General features: G+C 33.0%; 2 protein-coding genes across 2 annotated transcripts; one reads left to right on the top strand and one right to left on the bottom strand.

Moving 5' to 3' along the window:
• The first annotated feature begins 314 nt into the window (after window positions 1-314).
• On the top strand, window positions 315-1130 carry LOC133174618 (uncharacterized). The gene has a single exon (XM_061309717.1). The coding sequence runs from the start codon at window positions 315-317 to the stop codon at window positions 1128-1130; it is 816 nt and encodes a 271-aa protein (XP_061165701.1).
• A 732-nt stretch (window positions 1131-1862) lies between these two features.
• Window positions 1863-6064, bottom strand: LOC133174617 (uncharacterized). The gene is made up of 3 exons (XM_061309716.1): window positions 5635-6064; window positions 4994-5334; window positions 1863-1931 (listed from the first exon to the last, which is right to left on the bottom strand). Exons 1-3 carry the CDS (start codon window positions 6062-6064, stop codon window positions 1863-1865), a joined length of 840 nt encoding a protein of 279 aa, XP_061165700.1.
• Window positions 6065-19536: the final 13472 nt, after the last annotated feature.

Genomic DNA, 19536 nt, shown 5'->3' with positions numbered 1-19536 from the left:
AAGTTTGGCCCGACTTGATCAATCGGCTGGTCACGCCGAGCTGATAATATCTGCATGCCCATAATATTGATGTTTTGCACTTTTTGTAATATTATCTGATTCATTTTGCAATTTCCAATACGCCGACGTTTCCATGTTGATATATTTATATTAAGCGGTGGCTCAGGGTCAATCAGGCATATCATGTCTGAGTATAGTCTCTTTGTATCCTCTTGGTGTCTATCTTACTGGATATCCGTTTGACTAGATATCGCCCTTGTTGGCGCTCCGAGGTGGGCGGGGAGCAAGGATTCTGAAACGTTCTTCATCTAACCATGGATACTTCAAAATCAAAAAAACGTTGTTACCCAACAGGTCTAGAAATTTCTTTCAACGATGAACAACTTAACTCCGTTGTGGAACACTGGCCTCGCTTCATCACACTTGAAGCAAAACTATCAGATCAAAATTCAAAGCCTCTTACAAAAGTATCGCCTTTTACTATACAAAAAGGTATTCAAGGAATTATTGGTACGCCTAAATCTGTAAAAAAGTTGAAGTCTGGTGCTCTACTTATTGAAGTCACCAAGAAACAACATTCAACTTCTTTGTTGGCTTTAAAAATGTTGGCAGATATCCCTGTACTTGGAAAGGTTCATAGCGGACTCAACCAGAGCAAAGGTATTTTGTTTGACAGGGATCACGACCTGGATGGTATTCCTGAACAGGAAATCCAATCTGAATTGGAATCCCAGGGAGTGATCTCTGTAAGAAGATTCACAAAAAAGCGTAATGATGTTGTTGAACCAACAAACACTTACCTTTTGACCTTTTGTATGCCAACTCTCCCTACCAACATCAAAGTTGGGCTGTACCTAATGAAAATTGAAACGTTTGTGCCCAATCCTTTGCGATGCTTTAAGTGTAAGCGATTTGGGCATGGGCAAATGAATTGTAAAGGATCTGAAACATGCTTCAGGTGTGGTGAGGAGGGGCATGACGGCAAAACTTGTCAGAATGACCCAAAGTGTAAAAACTGCAAGGGGGAGCACATGTCGTCTTCAAAACAATGTCCGATATGGAAAAAGGAAAAAGAAATACGAAAAGTTAAACAGAGAAAAGAATACCATATCCGGAAGCTAAAAAATTAGTGAACATGTACAGCGTTCCAAAACCAAATATGACGTATGGAACTGTTGTTAAATCATCCTCTTTGAAGGAAGTGTCTACTCAGGTCTCTGAGAAAGATTTTCTACAGCAGACCTCATCATCTGAAGCACCTTTGTCTTCTCATGACAAAGGTAAATCTACTTCATCACCTGCTTCTGCAGGCCATGCAGCTGTGGCTGCACTAAAAACTGCAGCTGCGGCTGCATCAAAGCCTGAATCTGCAGGAACATCTAGATCATCCGGGAGACAAAACAGATCTCCCCCAAAAAACAATCAGAAGCAGTCGAGGGATCGGTTGCCGAAAGGAGCAGACGACCTCGTCGCTCTCCACAATAAATTTGGGGTCCTAGAGGAAATGGACGTTACACCTTGTCATTCTTCCTCGCAGGTCGGAAATGTGTCACCCAATAAAAATAAAGGAAGGATATCCCCCATCTCCTATAACAAGAAATAAATATGAATCATCCTACAATTATACAATGGAATTGTCGAGGTTTTAGAGTTAACTTTAACGAATTATCTTTACTTATTCAGGACCATTGCCCGGTAGCTTTATGTTTACAAGAAACACATTTAAAAGAAACAGATAAGATCAATATTAAAAACTATAGTATGTATAGCCATTATGCTCAAACTGATAGAGCATCTGGCAGTACTTCTATAGCAATCAATAATAAATACATTCACAGCCAAATAAGTTTAAAAACTAATCTTCAGGCAGTAGCTGTACACGTTTCTCTCGATAAGACAATTACACTCTGTTCTGTATATGTACCCCCACACTATCAATTACAATCTTTAGAACTCACAAAATTAATAGAACAACTCCCTGCTCCATTTCTGATTGTCGGTGACTTTAATGCCCATAATCCGCTTTGGGGTAGCGACAAAATCACAGATAAAGGGAAAAAAATTGAAGATGCAACATCGCATCATAACCTTTGTATACTTAATGACGGCTCAAACACCTACTTGCATCCGGGTAATGGTTCTTATTCATCAATAGATATTAGTTTAGTAGATCCTTCTTTACTCCTAGATTTAAGCTGGTCAGTGCATGATGATTTATGCGGGAGTGATCATTTCCCAATCATATTTAAAGTACCCAAACCCTCTGAAAATAACAATGTTCAAAACTGGAAATTAAACAACGCTGATTGGAATAAATTTGAATACTTATGCTTACAAAATATTTTGGATGAAAAATTTGAAAACCATCCTGATCCTATTCAAAAATTTACTGAAATACTATTAAATACTGCAAATGAATGTATACCTAAAACCTCGACAAATTCTACTAGAACTAAAAAACCATGGTTTACAGAAGAATGCAATGAAGCAATAAAAGCTCGGAAAAAAAAGCAGAAAGATTATTCGATAGAGTACCTACATCAATAAATTTAAGCAATTTCCGTGTATTTAGAGCAAAAGCTCGCAGAACTATTAATTTTAACAAAAGAAAATCTTGGAAAAAGTTTGTTTCAAGCCTAAATTCACATACTTCTATAAATAAAGTTTGGAACGCAATAAGGAAAATAAAAGGAAAAGGTCCTGAAAAATATCAACATCATAGTATTGGAAATCAAATTATTACTGATAAGAAAGAAATATCTAATGAAATAGCTAATACAATTTCAAAAAATTCCTCGACAAACAACATGAGTCCTAATTTTATTACTTATAAAAATACTCAAGAAAAGAAAACATTAGATTTTATATCCGAAAACAAAGAATGTTATAATGAACCATTTACTTTTGAAGAGTTGCAAAAATCTTTAGACAAATCTCACGACACAGCTGTAGGGCCGGATCATATCCAGTATCAAATAATTAAACATCTTCCTAGTGAAAGTAAAGAATGTCTTCTGCAAATTTTTAATACTATCTGGGAACGAGGTCATTTTCCACCTTCCTGGACTCAAGCCACAATTATTCCTATTCCAAAACCTGGAAATGACCATGCAGACCCTAATAATTATCGACCAATTGCATTAACAAGCTGCTTATGTAAAACCATGGAACGGATGATCAATGAACGCTTAATATGGTTTCCTGAAACCAATAACATCCTTACAAATATACAATGTGGTTTTAGAAAAAAACGAAGTACTATTGACCAGTTAGTTAGACTGGAAACCTATATTAGAGATGCTTTTGTTAAAAAAGAACATGCTGTGTATATATTTTTAGACTTAGAAAAAGCGTATGATACTACATGGAAATATGGTATTTTAAAAGATCTTTACAATGTTGGTCTCAAAGGAAATTTACCTAATTTTATTAAGAATTTTTTAAATGATAGAACTTTTAAAGTGCGATTAGGAACTACAGTTTCAGACAATTTTGAACAAGAAATGGGTGTACCACAAGGAAGTATCCTTTCAGTCACATTATTCAGCATTAAAATAAATAGTTTGGCTGAAGTACTTAAAAATGATATGCATGGTAGTTCATATGTTGATGACTTTGTTCTGTGTTATAAGTCTAAAAATATGAATTTTATTGAGCGGCGGTTACAATCATGTCTAAACAAAATTCAAAATTGGGCTGATACTAATGGTTTTAAATTTTCAATGAATAAAACCGCATGTGTACATTTTTGTTTAAAGCGGAAAAGCCATGATGATCCGAATTTGCAATTAAATGGAAATCCAATAAATGTAGTTAAAGAAATAAAGTTTTTAGGTGTCATTTTTGATAATAAACTCTCTTTTATTCCACACATAAAGATGCTCAAAGAAAAATGTTTAAAGGCACTCGATGTTATTAAAGTAATAGCAAACACAAATTGGGGAGCTGATAAAAGTACTCTACTTAAACTCTATCGCTCTCTAGTAAGATCGATATTAGACTATGGGTGTATTGTGTATGGATCAGCTAGGACTTCCTATATAAAAGCTCTTCACGCAATCCACCATCAAGGTCTTAGATTGTGCTTGGGGGCTTTTAGAACTTCTCCTAAAGATAGTTTATATGTAGAGGCATATGAACCACCTCTAGACTTGAGAAGAATTAAACTTGCTTTACAATATATAATTAAATTAAAAGCAAATACCGATAATCCTGCTCATGACTGTGTTTTTCATCCACAAAATGCACATTTATATGATAAAAACAAGAAATGCATAAAACCACTTTGTTTCCGATATAAAAATCATATAAGAGAAGAAATTTCAAGTGTATTATCAAAATTTAAATTTATTAACAGCAAAAAGCAGCCAAAAAACCTCAGAAGAATGCTCTGTCCTTCCAAAATAAGGAAACATACAAAATCCGTGACGAAGTGTAAAAACCCGCGATGTGGCACATGTCCTTTTTTAAGACAAGGAACGTCGTTTAATTTCAGAGGAAAAGATTTTTTTTTATTAATTCGGACATGACATGTGAGTCCAAAAATTTAATATATGTTATTACTTGCGGAGGATGTGAACCTACTGCAAGCATTTTATAGCTAGCTGTCAGATTCAATTATAGATAATGATTTTTAAAGTATTAATAGTTTTGTTAGACATTGCAGTCAAGAAAACGTTATTATGTACTTGTAAAACGTCTGAAGATAATAATGAAAGCGCTAACGTTTTAACCTGTGTTGCCTTTCTTTTTTTTTAATTTTATCTATATAAAAACCGGACACTGTGAATGTCTCAAGTTTGGGTATATATATATATATATATATATATATATATATATATATATATATATATATATATATATATATATATATATATAAACAGAGAGAGAGAGAGAGAATATTCAATGTTTTGTAGCTGGATATAGAATTTATTTTACGAGTGGAACAGGATGTTTTGATATTTTCACGAGTGCGAATATACTTACAAAATACGTTAACCATTTCAGACTCTTGGTTTGGTTTTTCTCGGTCTGGTATTGTCAGCAGTTCATTGTCCACAAAACATCTCCACACGGACTGGTCATCGTCTTTAGTCATGGTGTACGTTACTGTGCTGGTCACGTTGTAGACGCACACACCTTCCTGAACCTGTGGGGTATTGGTAGACACCCCTGACATTTCCTTTGGAGTTATTATTCCTTTCCTATGGCGCCACCATCTGATTTGTCCTGGAGGTTTTCCAACATTGGCTTTCCAGAAAAAAGTCACTTCCGTGTTCTCTTCTATATTTTCTGGTGTAAGAATTGGAATTTCATATGGCCGCTCAGCGGGTGCTGCAATTACATATTAACAAACATTTACAGAAAAGTTGTTAATATTTTTAATTATAATTTTGCATTCAAGAGATTTTTTGTGGTTAATACAATTAAAACTTAATACATAGAAAATTTATCAATATGCATGCATTTACATTATATATATACATACATACATTATACATACCCAAAGGAGTGATATATATATATATATATATATATATATATATATATATATATATATATATATATATATATATATATATATATATATATATATAATCACTTTTTTGGGTACCGGTATGATAGAATACTTACCTCTAGCTGTGAGAGACGTTTCTTTTGTCTTAGGTGCAAGACCTAATGCAGTATTTACGAATAAAACAGAACATCTGTAGTGATTCTCGTCTGAACATACCACTTCGTTTACTCTCATCACAACAACATAAGAATTATCTCCATCAGCTGTTACATTAAATAATTCAGATCGATTCTTATAATCAGTGGCAAAGTCTGTAAAGGAATTTGGAACAGTTGTTCCAGGTGGAGAAAAATAGGCTATATTTGTAAAATCCTCTTGTCCTGGGACTGTTTTGACTTGCCAAGAAATTGTTCCTGGATAGACTATATCACCAGAGTCTAAGGTATATATACAAGTAAAGTCAACAGAACCTCCAATAATGGCCGTGAGAGAGCCTGCTGTGGAAACCGTTCCAGCAACACTACCTTTGATATAAGAAATATGCATCAAGTCAATTTTATCAATAAGTGAGTCGATGACTTATACCACCTGAGTGATACATTTTATCAGAGATAACTATATATGCACAAAGCCAGTTGCTATTATATAATCATTTAAACAATACATATCCATAAACCTACATGTATATCTAAACAGGATAAAACCACTCAAAACATTCCTTTCACTACAACATCATGAACATGGATTAGTGAAATCAGAACACTTTCAAGAGGTATTCTAGTCATATTTTTAATATCACTGATTGTTAAATTGTTTCGAAATTTTAATTTTCATACTAAATGTATTCACGCCATTTGTATTGTACAGTAAATGGCGTATTTAAAATAATAGTTATTTTTCCATCTGATATGGAAAAGAATTTAATGCCCCCCTTTCAATTCCAACTGAATAACCTCTGATCCCCTTTAAATGTTATTTTGAACTTTAAATTTGAAAATGTCTTAATGAGATATAAAAGGTAATTTTCATCTTAGCTCAAAAATGTTATCCTTTTATATTGAACAATAATAAGGGCTCTTCCGCTTGGCAGCAGCATAAGATGTCTGAAACGATCGATACTCTACAGCATCACCAGAACAGCTAGTTACTAGCAAGGCAGTATATTGTCCCCTTCATCCCCCCTTCCCCCATTTGCTCAGGAACCTCCGTCCCGAAGCTTAGCACCAGTTCTTTCTTAGTGTCAAGGGCCTTTTCAGAAACGGCAACCAATTCGTCCTACGAAACTAATACCGTATTTGAACGCATAATCCTTCCCCTAGAGCCTTCTGAAGCAGGTCTGGAACCTCTTCAGTAAAAGCAACCAAATGTTATCCACAGATACTAAGTCTGTAATTGGACACTACGTCCTAGCTCCAAAGTTTCCAGAGCAGGTCGCCAAACACCAGAGTCACTACGCTGCCAACTTTTTCATCGTGAAGTAGTCACCCATCAAAGTGCTATTCATACATGCTCGCAGCAGCTTAAATTGCGTAAAATCGATGGAGACTGTACTGCATCACCAGAAAAAATAGCCCACTGGGCAGTACATGTTCAATATATTCTGTTGCTAACGAACTATATTGAATTTATTCTTTATTTTGGACTATCTTAATTACAAAAAGGTATATTTTTTCAATCCATGTACCAGTGTCGTATAGTGAGACTTCCCCAATACTGAGACTTCCCCCCAGAAGGCTGGCTACATAGCGAGATTTCCCCCAGGAAGACTGGCTATATAGTGAGACTTCTCCCGGGGAGGTCTCACTATATAGCCAGTCTTCCGGGGGTAGTTTCACTATATAGCTAGTCTTCCTCTTTCATAGCGAGACTTCCCCTTGCTTCAAATATAGTTTCCAGATTAATATATTTTTCTATAGTGAAACAATGGGTTTTTTTTAAACTAACATTTTCATTGTTTGAGTAAAAGTTGTCCGTCATATGAATTAATAATTAAAACATCTTAATGATGATATTATTTTTTAATTTTTCAGTTTCCCTGTTTGTTTCATCATTCAATTGATACAATGTATTTATGAATAGTGATAAGAACAGACTCTACATAGGTTATTTCTCATATTTATGAAAATCAACATTAAGTACACGGAACACTGTCATGTACTCTAATAACTCAAATTTCTTATTTAGAAAATTAAATTAAATTTGCATGGTATGCACAAATTTACTATAAAGTGATACTGAATATACGTGGTATAACTATTATGGGGTCGATTTGTCCGTCTAATACTTATTCTGGGCCAATCCTGAGTTTTCCTCTTATTTTTGAACCCAGATTCATAAAAACCTAGAGACAGAAACACGAGATACAATTTTTGTGCTTTTATATGTAATTAGCAAAGGAATATACTTTTACATGAGTTTTGGATGTATCAGCACCGAAGGTCTGATTCCAACTGACTATAATTTTAAACAACAAAACATACATACTGAACAAAGTTAGACCAAAATAAAATGATTAACAAGAAAGTATAAAGAAATTACCGAACAGTTATTGAGTGACTGATGACACTTTAGCGGCATGTGCATAAAAAGTTTTATTTAGATGAAAGATTAATGCCAATAAATATAAACAGAATTCAATTAAGAAATTAACTGTCCATCCCTGGCTGTGCCTCGGGTGGGATTAAGGATGTGCGGAATATAGCACATTTGCAGAAATCTACGAAAAGTTTTTATAACAATTAATTGACACAAAGTCTGAAAAGTAAATTTACACAGTAATTTATATTAAGTCCCAAAAAAGTCACATTTTATACCGTGACATAACTATTAAAATGCAAATTCTGTTCGTGCGATGTTTTAAAATTGACGATTATGCATAATGGCTAAATAAATGTTAAATATGATGAGTAACCCTAAACTTATTTATTTTCAAATATTAATTTAGGAACTTTTGTGTATTTATTATTTAAAGTTCAGTATTTCCTGAATTTATAAAATATTAACGGATATTGTACTTCTAATCTGTATTAAGATATATGCCGCATACATACGTTTTGTAAAAAAGTGTAAGATGGGGCCTAAAATGTTTTATTGTATCGAACTTAAAACATTGCCATTTATTTTAGCGCCTAATTGATTTATTCTAGACAGATTTAGGATGATAATAGTACTAAAACACTTTAAACTGATTCAATTATGATATTAATCTTATTAATGTCGGACTTCGGGAGGTAAATAAAGAATACTGTAAATAATTTATATAAAATGGTTCCTAGTGCAAATATATATATATATATATATATATATATATATATATATATATATATATATATATATATATATATATATATATATATATATATATATATATATCTATGCGTGGGTTGTTCCAGAATTAATAATGCGAATTAACGGTAAAGTTAATACTACAGTAAAACTCATTTAGTACGAACACGGATATAGCGAGTTCACGGCTATAGCGAAGTTTTTTGGAATCCCCGGCAAAATTCTTAACAAATCCAAGGAAAATATTACGGTTATAACGAACTTGGATATAATGAATTTACGGATATAGCGAACTGATTTTCTGTTCCGTAGAGGTTAAAAATCACGAAAATTACATCTTTTATAACGAATTTTCAATATCTTAAAGTTCAAAATATTAAACTGACATAATTTTTTTATAAGTATTTAGGTTTGAAATTCCATTCCTCAGAAATATTTAGTACCCGAAGTAAAATTTTGTATTTAATACCTCCCAAAACATATTTGGTAGTCATACTTGAAGGAAAAGATGCATATTGTGAATTCGTTATATATACTTTAACAAATAACAGGACTTCGCTATAATCGAGTTTTACTGGGTTTACTGGAATTGGGTCTAGTTCACGTTCATCCTGGTGAAGTCATTTAGTTTGTTGATACCATTAGGGCGGAATGACTTCAGTCTGTGCATCCAGAACTTTTCCTTGCTTTTTCTGACCGATGCTCAGTGCTATATATATATTATATATGTTATATAAAACATATATAAAAGTTGTAAATAAATAGTGTTCGGTAGTTTAGTAGTAGTGCTAGCCGTTTTTGTTTTTCTATTTCCTTTGTTTTTATGACTTCTTAACTTTTTTTCTTTGTCCTGAGGAAGGGACAGGGCGTCCCGAAAATTTGACAATTTCTATTGTTCGTGTCTTTGGTAATTTTTAGTGCTTTCTATATATATATATATATATATATATATATATATATATATATATATATATATATATATATATATATATATATATATATATATATATATATATATATATATATATATTAGGGATGGCAATCGAATACAGAATTGCTAATCGGTTAACCGAAAGACGTTCCGACCGATTAACCGGTTAATCGTATCAAAACAGACATTTTCTTAACATATTTTTTTTCAAGTAGCGCTATTCATATACACAAGAAGACTGAAAAAGAAGTTAAAAGTTAAAAACAGTCTGTTTATCTTAATCAGGAAACTACATGTAAATATATTTTATTTCAATTTCAATAAACAAGAAAAAAAAATAAGAAAACCATGAAACATGTCTGAGAAATCGGACATTGATAATTTTTCAGAGCATAATGTCATACAGGTTCATTTTGCATTGTCACAATAATCAAAACTATGACTGAACTTTCACTTAATTTACAATGTTTGTCTAATAATATAATTTAATAGATAACGGCAAAAGACACACACACCAATTCATAGTGCTCAACAGTGATTTAATATCATTTAATATCATTAAAGAATTACAAGACAATCGGGGTAACGACGTGGTGTTTTTAAAAACAGTAATTAACTTCACAAACTGACCAATTACTCCGCGATCTCGAACTGTAAAGCCATAATTACCTAAATTATCAACTTTTATGCAGAAGTTTCTTTTTACAAATGAATTTTATGAAAATTGCATTCAAATTTACATATATTTTATTTTTTTTTTCCGACTAACCGATTACAGATTTTCTAACCGATTACCATCGTTCCGACCGAGTAATCGGTTAACCGGTTACAAATTGCCATCCCTAATATATATATTTATCCTGCAACTACCCCTTGTATTGACCTAATAAAGGTAACCTAATAAACCAAAGCTTTATTCGGTCAATGCCCTAATAAAGCCTCGTGCACGTATTCCAACGTTCTAAAAGCATTGTGACGTCATGAATATTGCAATGTTTACGCCATGGCGTCTTAGTTTTAACTGCAGAGATGTACCTAAATCGGTTGAAAACAGCTCGTTTTGGAGGTCCTGTAAAAATGTGTTGCAGGATAAACAAAATACACGGAGACTGTCTTGAAATATAAGCGATATTTGGGCTCGGGTCGAAAACGTGATAGGGGCTCGGCAAGCCTCGCCCTCTATCACGTTTTCTTACCCTCGCCCAAATATCGCTTATATTTCAAGACAGTAACCATGTATTTTATATATATTTAAGAAATAATGTATCATTTTTAAACATCTATCGGGATATAAATACGGGTTGGTCACGAGATCAAATTCCATAAAGCCCGAAGGGCTTTATGGTAAATTTGATCTCGTACCAACCCGTATTTATATCCCGATATATGTTTAAAAATGATACATTATTACTTATATTTACATTTATGACTTATTCATATTTTATGTTTTCCTGATTATAATCTTTAACGCGTGAAATGTTTTATTTTTCAAACTCAACGGCATGTATTTGATCCATTGATTGCGCGTCGACCCTTTATGACGTCACTGAGAAATTACGTCGAACGTTTATGACGCGAGGAACCCGTGTTTATACGCATTGCTTTTAATAGTGTTATATAAAAGAAAACATTTGCAAATGTAAATATATATATATATATATATATATATATATATATATATATATATATATATATATATATATATATATATATATATATATATATATATATATATATATATATATATATATATATATATATATATATATATATATATCCAAAATTGAAATAAAGTCGCAGTAATCGGATTACAATATTAAACAAATATAAAAAGAAAACACAAGAATCCTCCGTAAAGCTTTAGTGCTTTCATTAAAAATCTTCAGAAGCTTTACATTACAAAAATGTATACACAACGGTAACATAGTAACAATGATTATGACGTTAAACTAAGCGGAACGTTTAATGTCTATATTGTGACGTCATAGATAAAATACTGCAATGATGATGAAAAAGTTCGGGAAAATCATAGGTAGTTTATAAGAGACTATTAAGTTTTGACTTTAGAATACAAATAAAATGTTTTTCTTTTTCCCGTCTCTGGATATCACTGGCACATCTGAGTTTATAAAAAGGGAAAATGTTAAATCGTTTTTTTCCACAAGTTTCCAGGTGCGCACTTAGCTGGATTTGTCTATATTCAGGTGTACTGATGTGTTGCTTATGTACCCGTACACGGGCACGGAGAGTGTTGCCAGTTTCACCAATATAATATTCTTTGCATCCAGGACATGTGATGGCGTATATGACATCTTTCGTATCACATGACATGTTGGCATTAACTTTAAATTCACGCCCGTTAAAATTATAACTCGTCCCTTCTGTAATGTAGTCACATGTGCCGCATCGAGGATCCGTACACTTTGTACACTTCATACAACAGATGAAGATATACGGAAGCCTGGCTTTTGGATTATGAAAAGAATTACGGTAAAGAAGTTATTAAACAAAATACACCAAGACTACAGCCATTGCATAAAAGACAAACTTCTAGAAAAAGTTACGCGTCCGCCGTAAGAACCAGTTCTGCAAATAATCCTACAGTTACAGTGGATTTCCCTGCGGAAAATGCGCCTGAACTATCATTTTCTAAAGGAATAAAATCATTTTCGGGAAAACGACAAAAACGCAAATAAGAATCAATACGAGAATTCTGAATCCAGAAGTAAAACTTCTCGTAGTGCTTTTCCACAAAATCAACAGATTCCTTAGTACCACAAAGGCATAAAAAGGCGAAATCAGGACAATAACAGACAAAATGAAAATTACCGAGGATATGTTAGAAGTAGGCGTCCGCCAAACTTTTACAGAAACGAAAGAACTACGTATATTGGAAGAGGGATACGCAATTATTTTTTAGGAGGAGGCAAAATGAGCCAAGGCCAAAGATACAAGAACCAAGTACCACAATTGTTAACAACAACAACAACAATTCCAGGGATGCACCCAGGAATGTAATTAAAACAGAACCAAAAGTATTTAATCTTTCCGACAGACATCTGACGGATTCCGAAATCAAATTACTGTCTAAGGGTCTTAAATACACCCCTACACCTCATGTAAGTAATCAAGAGCTTAAAACGGATATTAAAGCTTATATACTCGGCGACTCAGGCTATATGAACATTTTCATGAAAGTGATACCAATGAATCTGATTCCGAGTCTCAAGAAGCAGAACAAATAGACCTGGTAAGAAACAAATCTAAGTTTAATCCAAAACGAGGAAGAAATCGAACTTTGGATGCCGTTTGCGACACATTAGAAAATATTCATTTTCCAAACAAACCCAGGAATATCAAACCCAACCTTTCTAAGGAAGAGGAAAAGGCTCTTAAAAGCCTATGTGATGACCCTTCTATCATTATTAAAGAGGCTGATAAAGGAGGTGGAGTTGTGTTAATGAATAAGGATTTTTACAAAAATAAAATCTTACAAATGTTACAAGACAACAATTTTTATGAAAGACTGAACGATTGTCATGAGAAGAAAACAATTACTAAAATAAAAAAGCTGGTATATGGACCACTATCGGAAGGTTTAACTGATAAAGAACAGGACTACCTGACAAACTTTGAATTCCGAGAGAGCCAATTCTATGGTTTACCTAAAGTTCACAAGTCTAAAATTATTAAGGACGCCATAGCAAATCAAAATAGTGTATGTATTACGTGTCTTGATCCAGGTGATTTATGCTTCAGACCCATTGTAGGAGGACCAAACTCATCAACACAAAGACTGAGTCACTTATTGGATATCCTTTTAAAACCATATTGTCAAAAAGTACCCAGCTTTGTAAGAGACGATCTGGATTTCATAAATCATTTACCTACTCAGATCACCTGTAACACAAAACTTGTCACTTTTGACGTCATAAGTTTATATACTAATATTCTTACAGAATTAGGATTGGAAGCTGTAAAATTTTGGATGGAAAATTATCCCGATGTACTAAATGAGAGATTCCAACAGAGTTTTATTTTAGAAGCACTTAAATTAGTTCTAGAAAACAATTCATTCGCTTTTTCTGACCATCATTACCTTCAAACTAAGGGAACTGCAATGGGGACGAAAGTCGCACCTACCTATGCAACATTAACCTTAGGTTATTTAGAACATAAGTTACATGAACAATTATGTTCGTTGTGGGGAATAGAATCTGCAAATAATATACAGTCTAAATGGAAAAGATTTTTAGACGACTGCTTTATCTTGTAGGATGATGATATCGACAAATTATCGGAGTTTTACGATCTACTAAACCAAATGAACTCGGATATCAAATTCACGATGGAAACAGATGATACGCAAATGCCATTTCTCGATGTTCTTATATCAAAAGATAATACCATCTTAAATACGGATATATACTATAAGCCGACAGATACACACCAATATCTGCACTTCGGATCGTGCCATCCCCACCATACTAAAACGGCTATACCATATAATCTCGCAAGAAGGATCTGTACCATTGTTAGCAATATTAATACGAGGGATATCCGTTTGGAGGAATTAAAATTGTATTTATTGAGCCAAAAATACCCAGAGCAACTGGTAGATAATAGTATTATGAAAGCCAAGGAGTGTGATAGAACACAATTACTTTCAAACACACGACGTGCGAAGGACGGAGAAACAATACCCTTTGTTCACACATACAATCCGAGAAATAAAAACATCAATTCAATCGTTTATGAATTAAATAGTTTACTTAGAGAGGATGAACAAACGAAAACTATATATAAAAACTGTCGTTTTATCAGCAGTAAACGTCAACCCAAAAACCTTAAGAGAATACTTTGTTCCTCCCAATTCGCCGACCATAATTATACAGTGTCAAAGTGTACGGATCCTCGATGCGGCACATGTGACTACATTACAGAAGGGACGAGTTATAATTTTAACGGGCGTGAATTTAAAGTTAATGCCAACATGTCATGTGATACGAAAGATGTCATATACGCCATCACATGTCCTGGATGCAAAGAATATTATATTGGTGAAACTGGCAACACTCTCCGTGCCCGTGTACGGGTACATAAGCAACACATCAGTACACCTTAATATAGACAAATCCAGCTAAGTGCACACCTGGAAACTTGTGGAAAAAAAACGATTTAACATTTTCCCTTTTTATAAACTCAGATGTGCCAGTGATATCCAGAGACGGGAAAAAGAAAAAACATTTTATTTGTATTCTAAAGTCAAAACTTAATAGTCTCTTATAAACTACCTATGATTTTCCCGAACTTTTTCATCATCATTGCAGTATTTTATCTATGACGTCACAATATAGACATTAAACGTTCCGCTTAGTTAAACGTCATAATCATTGTTACTATGTTACCGTTGTGTATACATTTTTGTAATGTAAAGCTTCTGAAGATTTTTAATGAAAGCGCTAAAGCTTTACGGATGATTCTTGTGTTTTCTTTTTATATTTGTTTAATATATATATATATATATATATATATATATATATATATATATATATATATATATATATATATATATATATATATATATATATATATACATACATCGTCGATGTAAATAAAATCCTAACCGAACACGGAAGGGGGAAACTCACTTTGGTCGTTTAGAAGGAAGGATGACTATAAGTCATTCTTCCCTCCAGGGAGAAGTGTCACTATGGGGGGCGTCTCACTATATGACACCGGGTTATTTCTGGTAATTCGTTGTTATTTTATAACGTCGTTATGTTTTACTTCTACGCATCCTCATAGTGCCATTTTTTTTTATTACTTGCAATATTTGCTAAACACAGGAATTGATTCCCAAAGTGTGCTTTAAAAATAACATTTCTGTAGAGGACTACGCCAGGCGATGGGCCAGACATGAAAAAGAAGACCTTGACACTTTGTCAGAATGGATTAGATGTATCAGATTTATTTTAAAATCGCGCATTAAAAGATTGAGATTCAATATGAGAACCATCTATCCTTTCGATTCAATAATCCAGAAGTGAAAAAAGTATTAGATAGATTACACGATCAGTACGTACTGGTCCTTGCTGACAAAGCAGGTAACAACATTGTCTTTGTTTGTAAGGCTCATTATATTAAATGTAGTTTAGAGGAACTTGAATTTAATTCTACAAGTGGTAATCCAACTTATACTCATAGTTCTATTTCTAAGGAAGAAATTCTTCAAAATCATATGTCAGTTTTGAATAATTTTAATATTCCAAACAACAAAATGAATTTGAATTACCATATTTATATTGGATTCCGAAACTTCATAAAAATCCTTACAAACAAAGATACATAGCGGGTTCCAGTAAATGTTCAACCAAGCCTCTTTCTTTACTAAGATATTAACAGTAGTAAAGGCGAAACTTCAAGACTACTGTGCAACAATATATTCGAGAAGTGGTGTAGATCAGATGTGGATACTTAAAAATTCCAAGGAACTTTTGGAACATTTCAAATCACAAGATTTTACCAAAATCAACAGCTTAAAAACTTACGACTTTTCAACTTTATACACAGCCATTTCCCACGATAAATTAAAGTCCAGGCTTTTTTATATCATTGACAGCGGCTTTTTTAATAAAAATGGAACTCGTTAATTTACTTACCTTGTCATTGGTCATTTGCAAAATTATTTTGTTAAAAAACATTCTGATTGTACGCACAAGTACTCTGAAGTTGACATTAAAATGATGCTTGAGTTTCTGATTGACAATATCTATTTGGTTTTTGTAGACCCGGTCTTCCAGCAATCTATTGGAATTCCCATGGGTACCAATTGCACCCCGTTATTAGCAGACCTTTTTTGTATTCATATGAAGCAGAATTTGTCCAAAAGCTTGTATGTGAAAAGAAGAAAATACTTGCTGTGGCCTTCAACTCGACATTTAGATATATCCCTCTTAAACACTTACTAACAATTCATTTACCTCCAAAACTTTGAAGTAAGTATAAGCTACAATTTTTCAGGTAGCATATTTTATTGTAGAATTGTAATTTACTCTTCCAGTAACAGAAAAATATCATCTTTTAAAACTTGATATCAATAATAGAGGGGGAAAATATTTAGATGCACTGACCAGACACAGCTGTGTTTTGGAGATAATGATTTTAACTTTGTATTCGTCCCATTATAAAGGATGACTGCACTTAAGGACATGCGGAACATGCGACAAAATAAACTTTCAAAACAAACATTTTCTTTTCATTGCAAGAATGGTCAACATCCAATCTACAACTTTATGTAATTATGTTTAATAAAAGTGTGTATTTACGAAGTTCGAATCTGTTTTCAAAGGCAGGGGTCATCACAATTTCTTGAATCTCCGTTCGATAATGAGGACGCCCACTTTTTTACTGACTTTATACATAGTGAGCGCATGTTTGTCTATTGTTCTACGTTGAACAGTAGTTGTATATTTGCATAAATAATAATGTGTCCAAAGGAAATTAATAGGCAAACATGCGCTCATGGTTAAAAAGAGAAAAAAAATTGCTTCTTCTTACATTCGCTCTATGTGTTGTAACCAAGGATTTGACATGTTGAATATTATAATTCACCACGTGATTTCTTACCTCAGGTAACTTTGTGAATACTAAATTCCGACACGTGACTTGTAAGATAGCATGTTTTGTGCTAACTAGGACACTGTTCGAACACGTTAAGTCATCTGGCATTGATATAAAATCTGCTTTAATTACATTGACGTGCTCCTATTGTTAATTTGCCATACACAATGGAGAGGGAGATTGGGAAGAGTGATCATGTTCGCTTTTCCAAACATGTTATTGTTATTTATAAAGTCTAATTTTAGACCCATTCTTACAATGTTAGCGCCACCTCGTATGCATATCTAATGTTCAATCAAGGGCAGGTAAGTGTAAATTCACTATATTTGGAAAGCACTAAGGACAAGAAACATTGAATCATTTTATTGTATCACAGTCTAAAATCATTTTAAGATTTAAATGTGGTTCCAAATTGACAGTATTCTTTCATAAACATACAAAAGTGAGATAAGGTTTAGATATAAAAGCAACAGAAGCAACTGAAAAAGACCCCAAAACAGGCGTTAAGTACAGTCATCCTTTGCCGACTTGCGACGAGGGCGAAAGTGCGAAAATAAAACGGGGGTAAAATTTCCCTATATACAATACTGAAAACTCATTCTGAAAAAAAAATCCACGCTCAGCTCTAGTCTTATTTATAATAAACATTTAATTTTTTTTTTTAGTAAAATGCAGTTTTCATATAAACAAGAGTTTAAAATTATCAAAACTACTGTAACAGCTTCTATTATTTTGTTATCGAATTGTCCTGACAACAAAAGGTTAGACTGAGTAGACAATGGGTATAACTTAGTTTTGGTAAACACTGAAATCAGTATGGCGAGGTTTGGATTTGTAAATGAAATATATGGAGATAACGAACAGTATTCAAGCGCAAAAGTCCATTAAACAATACAAAATAGGAGCAGAGCAAACACGGACCTCCAAATCATCAGAGGTGGGATCAGGTGCCATGGAGGAGTGAGCATCCCCTGCCGACCGGTCACACCCGCCGTGTGCTCCTTGTCATGATCGGGAAATAACGGAAAAATCCGTCGACAATTCAGTGTGTAAATAATGTCCCAACAATTAGTATGAAAAAGTCAGTCAGCATTTGACTGAATGATAAATTGTATTTGCTGACAAGGTCATTGTATCGACCATAGAACTTACGAAATGATGACTTTAAACGAGACTGCTGATATTCTTGTTTCATCAACTTGTTTGTCAATAATTTACCTCGTTTTAGAAATTGTACATACGTAGAGCATGCTCTTGCGTATCGAATCAACTGAGAGATATATACCCCGTATGCAGGTGATGAAGGTATATTGCTGCATAAGTAAGGGAAGTTGACGATTGAAAAGTTAAAGTCATCACGTTTATCATAATGCTTGGTTGTTAGATTACCATTAACGTCTTTTTCAAGTAAAATATCCAAATATGAAACAGATGTGTCAGACTCTGTGGTATCTTTTATCTCAAGCTCACCAGGATATATCGTATCGACATAAGAATGGAAATAGCCATTGTTAATTGACAATACGTCGTCGTTAAATTGAAATAAAATTCAATTTATATTAGTTAGTGCTAAAATTGATTTAAAATTCAATTTACAATGTATGTATTAATATTAAATTTTAAGACATGATTCCCAAATTGTTATCTCATAATTATGTATAACCGCATTTGTGACCAGCCAAGTTAAAACGGAATTAATATAGTATAGTTTTAATGTTCAAAATATCATAGTGAATGGAAAATTTCAACATATTTACAAGAAATAAGGGCTGTTATGTTCTTCTGTCATTTTCTATTTATATACTCTTAAAAACATTCAATTTTACAAATATTGTACATAAATATTCATATAACTGATTTTACTTGAAATATTTTCTTAAGTTTATTTATATACTCAAATTATGCAAGATGTTGTATTTTAATATAAAAAATAATATAATCAATAACAGTTACTTTTAAAATCACATTCTTATCATTCCTTTCCAAATTACTTACCTTTAGGAACAAAACAAAGGAATAAAAAACAAAAATGCAAAGTAAATAACAATAATTTGTCAGATTCCGTTAGTTTCATGTTTTAAGTATTTCGTTGTATATTTTTACATATTTTTCCATAGGAAGATTCCTGGCACACTCTGCAGAGCACAATCAATGGTGGTTTTGATATTGACGATATTTA

This window comes from Saccostrea echinata, unplaced genomic scaffold (assembly GCF_033153115.1).
Source record: "Saccostrea echinata isolate AGI-Se365-2 ecotype Australia unplaced genomic scaffold, CSIRO_AGI_Sech_v1 ptg000058l, whole genome shotgun sequence".
NCBI lineage: Eukaryota > Metazoa > Mollusca > Bivalvia > Ostreida > Ostreidae > Saccostrea > Saccostrea echinata.
This window is presented reverse-complemented; position numbering and strand designations above follow the sequence as displayed.